Genomic DNA, 6,000 nt, shown 5'->3' with positions numbered 1-6,000 from the left:
AAGGTGAAATCAGAGATTTGAAACTTTGAAGAAAGCGCAAGCGAGCTATACTGCAGAGTCTGAAGTTATATGATAAAGGTCTTAAAAAGTTATAATCACAGAGTCAGCGAACTTACATAGAACTATGTGGGATTTTCATCGAGCAAACCGAGAGAGTGTACATTTGTGGGAAAGACCAACTTCGGAGGCTATTAACATTTAAAAAATAATTTTAAAACTATGAGAATAAATCTCTTTAGTCGGATTAAGCAAAGAGTGTAATGTGAATGGACAGGACCGTTTATTTACAGTAGTTCCAATTTCTTAATTGTAGATTAGCCAGTATCGATAAATAAATTATTCGCCCCAAATAACCAAATTAGGAGGCAGAATTTCAAATAATGGACGTTATTGTTAACCAATTACTCGTTACTAAATGAAATAGTTGGCCAATAATCATTACATATTCGGCGAGCTTTATTAAGAACAGCCAATCGATATGAAGGGCTGGGTTTTAATTTCGGAAAGTAGGCGGATTCTAAAATGTGATTGACGGGTTTTGCGTGCTATGAAATGGGGGTGTGGCCTTGGGATTTGACGGAAGGGTGTTGTCTCCAATGAGGTAAAGGGGGCGTGGCCGGCGGTATGTCAGTTGTTTGGAGCAGTATCAGATCTGCAGCGGCTCTCGGGGTCGAGATGCAACACTTTGGGGGTAACTTCTGGGTAAGTGGGGTAATGGACAGGGCAATGGCCGAGGGGTGGCGGCACGCACCTTGTCCCGGGGTTTGCAGCCACCGGGCTGCCTGCCTAAGCTGCAGCAACAACCGAGTGTGAAGGAGGGCATCGTGCGGAGAAGGTGGGCGGCAGGAACAGTGTGACCCCCCCCACCCACCCCCCCCGCCCGGATGTACCGGGTTCTGGTGCTCAGCTCGGTATTGCTCCTGTACCCATCCGGCCTGAGCGTCAGCAGGCAAGCGACACCAACCAAATGCCAATTATTTCATAGCAAAATGCAAATTTAATGCATCAGAATTTCTTATAGCCAAACGTGTGTATCTCGGTCCGTATGTGTGCGCGCCTCTCAATGCCACTACCTCTGTCTGTCTCTGTGACTGTGTGTGTCACTAACTCCTCGTGTTCCCTCTTTCTCCCTCTCTCCTTTTGTGCACCCCTGTGTGTCTCTATCGTTCTCACCCCTCTGTGCCTTTGATTGTTCGTGTGGATGTCTCTATATTTCCGTGCATCTCTCATACTCAACGATGGGCATTGTTTATTTTTGGTCTGTTTTTTTCTGCAATAAATAACGTGGAGAAATAGTGAATTATTTATTCGGTAATGTGTATCTTATCGTTTGTTCATTTATTTGAAGAAGAGGTGGTTAAGAAAATCTACGTTTTAGTTGTACCTTTCACAGCCGTAACGCATCTCTACGCGCTTTGCAGACTGGTGTAGTACATTAGAAATGTCACAGCTGTGTTATAGAAAACACGCAAGCTCCCAACCAAAATAACCCGATGGCGAGCAGCTCACCTTGTTTTGGTGCGGATAGTTCAGTAAATAGTGACTAAGAAACCAGAAATATGTGTCCTGTGTCTCAGCAAGCGCTGTGGGACCTTCTTCGTTCACCCGGGAAGGCACACGGGGCTCTTGCCTTGCATCTCACCCGTAAGATGGCACTTCCGACGCTGTAGTAACCTCTCTGTAGTCAAGAACCGGAATCAGGGGCACAGCCGACACTGAGCTGTCTCAATAACCAAGGAGGATACCATTCAGCCCCACAGTTAATTACATTTTTCTCCGATCTGCATCATTTTTCGATCTGCTTGCCTTGATCGTTTACTGTCCATAAGGAGCTATCTTATCCATTTTTGTCTATAAGGAGCTATTTAGTAAATAGCTTTTGGGAGAGACATTACTCTCTCTTTACACTTGTGACTGTTGTGCGTCAGTAGTATATAGAGTTACCTTGTGTCACCACAATGCATTGGGACAATGGTAGCAGGCATCAAAAGAGTTACGTGATTCACGATCAGCACTGCCTGATTGTGTTGCTTTTAGTTCGTGTTCCCTTGAGTTCAGAAGACTGAACTAAACTTGCGATGCTTTATTATGACATAGATTTGATACAGAAACTGTTTCCATTGTTAGAGAGGGGAGTGGGACCTTAAAACGAGCTAGGCCATTCAGAATGCTGTCGGGAAGCACATCGTCACTCATAGTGCAACAGAATTCTGGCTCGCATCCCCCCCCCCCCACCCCCAAACAATTGCTGAGTTTCCAAGTGGTTGAGTTTGTTTGTTTCATTAAACTTTTCGGAAGTATTACAGGACCAAGGTGGGTGGCTGAAATGAAGGTCAAAGTGAAAGGCAGAAGGAGCCCACGCTGTTGAGTGTTCTTCTGTTGACTTGGGTTGGTGATTTCCTGCCAAAGCACAGAAAGCAGCCACCGGTTTCCTGATCAGCATTTGTGCATCAAACAAGTTACCCCCTCTATTCACAAACAAGAGAAAACCTGCAGATACTGGAGGTCGACTGTACTCTTTTTTCCGTAGATGCTGCCTGGCCTGTTGTGTTCCTCCAGCATTTTGTGTGCGTTACCCCTTCTGTTACTCATTTGGGACCTTGATGTGCATAAATTGTTGCCCAAATATCTACCTTATCATAGTGGTTACACAACAGTTGAGCTTTCTTTGACTGGAAACCATTTTGTGATAGGCTGTGAAACATGATTCACAAATTTGTAAAGTACTGATGCTGGCAGCTGATTGGAAGTTGCTACAGTGTTAAGGGCTGTCACTATTACAAACACGAGGAAATCTGCAGATGCTGGCAGTCCTGACGAAGGGTCTCGGCCCAAAACGTCGACTGTACCTCTTCCTAGAGATGCTGCGTTCACCAGCAACTTTTAAGTGTGTCACTAATACAAAATCTGTTTCTGTTTCGGGACTGCTCACCTTCCCTCCTAGAAACCGATCACCTGTTGTAACCTGCCGGCCTGTGCTGATTCATGCTCAGTATTCAAATGAGGTGGATCAGCACTCTCCGGTTTGGCCCATTCTTCCCCCCCCCCCGTCATTGGGGCTTAATCCCCGATTGCTCATGATCTCCTCAACAACCAAGCTAAGCCCCATCACTGCAGCACATGGGGTTGGGGTAATATAGTGGTTGTTAGTCCAAGAGTCTCTTCAGATGGTTGCAGTGCAAACCTTTGATTATAACCCTAAATGTGCACTTCCTCAATCACTGACATCCAGTGTCTTCAGCATCTGCCATTCATAAAATGCCATGAATTTATCCACCAGATCTACTGTAACTGCATTAATCAGGACCAGGGCTACAGGTGCATAGGAACACCACCCCTGATAGGTTATACATCAGGTCACCCAGCAGTACGGTTTGATAATGTATCACTATCCTTTCATGGTTGCAGGGCTTCATTCTGAAATTTGTTCCCGTCCAGCTTTGAAGGCAGGGTCGTCTAAGAATACGACTTGCCAGCAGCAGCGGTAGGCAGAAACCGCTGCTATTGCCAGTAATAGATCTATGCTCTGAATGGAATGCTTTAAAGAGCATGTAATGTTGGCTGTTGATTCCAGTATATTGACGTGGGGATATTTCACTATTATTATTTCTACCATTATTTCTGTTTTTGCACTTATTTTATTTAACTATTTAATATACATACATATACTTACTGTAATTGATTTACTTTTCTTTTTTAATCTTTTTATTAATTTTCAAATTCATAAACATAGCAACAATACTAATACAAAGAGATTGGGATTACATTATTGGTAATTGACAGATGCAAGTAAAAACTACAGATAATACAAGTATATTAGGCCTCCCAAACTCATAATATAATTAAACATGATAAAAAGAAAAATGAAAAAATTATCCAGGAAAAAAAATGAATATAAAAAATAACAAAACTAAACTGAACCAAAAACTAAACTAAACAAAGCTGGGCTATTATATTACATCGAATACAATCATTTATGTCGTTAACTCCGCTCCTCTGTCCATATATTTTAGGTTAATAAAAAGGATTCAGAAAAGGTCAAGCTACATCATATAAAAGTGTTAAATAAATGGCCTCCAAGACTCTTCAAATTTAACCGAAGGATCAAAAGTGACACTTCTGATTTTTTTCTAAATTTAAACAAGATATAGTTTGGGTAAACCATTGAAATGTAGTAGGAGGATTGATCTCTTTCCAATTCAATAAAATGGATCTTCTAGCCATTAATGTAACAAATGCGATCATCCGACAAGCTGAAGAGGATAAATAACTCTGTTCCATCATCGGTAAACCAAAAATTGCAGTAATAGGGTGAGGTTGTAAATCAATGTGCTAAATTGTTGAAATAATATCAAAGATGTCTTTCCAAAATTTTTCCAAAAGAGGGCAAGACTAGAACATATGAGTCAAAGAAGCTACTTCAGGATGACATCTGTCACAAACAGGACTTGTATGAGAGTAAAAACGAGCTAGTTTATCTTTAGACATGTGAGCCCTATGCACCACCTTAAAATTGTATCAACGTATGTTTAGCACATATAGAGGAAAATTTAACTAATTGAAAAATTTTCTCCCATTTGTCTATAGGTAAGTGAAGTTGAAGTTCCCTTTCCCATTCATTCTTAATTTTATCAGGTATACCTGGCTGTATTTTCATAATCATATCATAAATAATTGCTGTTAAACCCTTCTGATAAGGATTTAGACCTAAAATTTTTTCCGTGATATCAGTTGGGTATGAAATCGGAAATGTAGGCAGCGTGGTATTTAAAAGGCTTCTAATTTGTAAATATCTAAAAAAAAAAGGTATCTGGGCAAATTATATTTGTTAGACAACTGTTCAAATGACAATAAAGAGTTATCCAAGAATAAAACACGAAAACATATTATACCTTCATTTTCCATATCAAAAAGGCTTGATACATAACAGAGGGTTGGGAAAAAAATTAGATATAATAGGGCTTGATAAAATAGATTTGTTCAAACCAAAAAATTTATGTAATTGAAACCATATTTGTAATGTGTATTTAATTATTGGATTTATTTTTTTCTCTCTATATTATCTTGTATTGCATTGTACAGGTGCCGCTAAGTTAACAAATATCACGACATATGCCGCTGATATTAAACCGGAGTTTGGTTCTGATTCTGACCATTAATGGCCTATTCCTGAGATAAAACACTGTACCAGGGGGATAACCCATCAGATCACGGCAGCAGCAGCCAGGCTGGGGGCACTGGTGGCTGCTCTGAAACTCAGCAGGGTAGGGTAAAGTCGGGCAGCGCAGTAGTTATAGGAGACTCGATACCTAAGGGGACAGAAAGGAGACACCAGGATGGTGTGTTGCCTCCTGGGTGCTCGGGTCCGGGGTGTACTGGAGAGGCTGAAGTATATTCTCAAGGGGGAGGGGAAACAGCCAGAGGTCAGGGTGCACATTGGCACTAATGCCATGGGCAGAACAGGGAAAGAGGTTCGAAGCACTGAGTATATAGAGGCTTAAAAGAAGGATCTTCAAAGTCGTAATCTCCCTGTGCCATGGGCTAGTGCAGGTAGGAATGGGATGATAGCACAGATGATGAGTGGCTGTGGAGATGGTTCAGGGGGCAGGGTTTCAAGTTCTTGGATCATTGGAGCCACTTCTGTGGAAGGGGTGACCTGTACGTGAGTTGGACCTGAATTGGAGGGGAACCAATCTCCTGGCCAGAGGCTTGCTGATGCTACTCTGGAGAATTTAAACTGGCTTCTCAGGGGGTTGGGAAATGGAGCTCCAGGTCAGTAAGGGAAGGATTGGACCAGAAGGAAAAGTATTGGAAAACCAAAATCAAATTAACAGGTACGTTGGGTTGGATAGTTTGAAGTGTGTATGTTTTAATGCCAGGAGTATTATGGGTAAGGGTGATGAACTTAGAGCATGAATCAATACATGGAACTACGGTGTTGTTGCCATTACTGAAACTTAGCTGAGATAGGGGCAGGAATGGATGAGTAATGTACCAGGT

General features: G+C 41.8%; 1 protein-coding gene across 2 annotated transcripts in view; it reads left to right on the top strand.

Moving 5' to 3' along the window:
• The first annotated feature begins 624 nt into the window (after positions 1-624).
• The window catches only part of LOC140188350 (F-BAR domain only protein 2-like), an 81,008-nt gene continuing 75,632 nt past the window's right edge, over positions 625-6,000 (top strand). The window contains exon 1 of one of the 2 annotated variants that reach the window (XM_072244519.1): positions 625-702. In XM_072244519.1, coding sequence (XP_072100620.1) covers positions 625-702 — 78 coding nt within the window. The remainder of the gene's footprint in view (positions 703-6,000) is intronic. The other variant, XM_072244520.1, reaches the window with a different exon arrangement.

The sequence above is a fragment of the Mobula birostris genome, chromosome 26 (assembly GCF_030028105.1).
Source record: "Mobula birostris isolate sMobBir1 chromosome 26, sMobBir1.hap1, whole genome shotgun sequence".
Lineage (NCBI taxonomy): Eukaryota > Metazoa > Chordata > Chondrichthyes > Myliobatiformes > Myliobatidae > Mobula > Mobula birostris.
The sequence above is the reverse complement of the archived record's forward strand: the minus strand, read 5'-3'. Positions and strand labels throughout refer to the sequence as shown.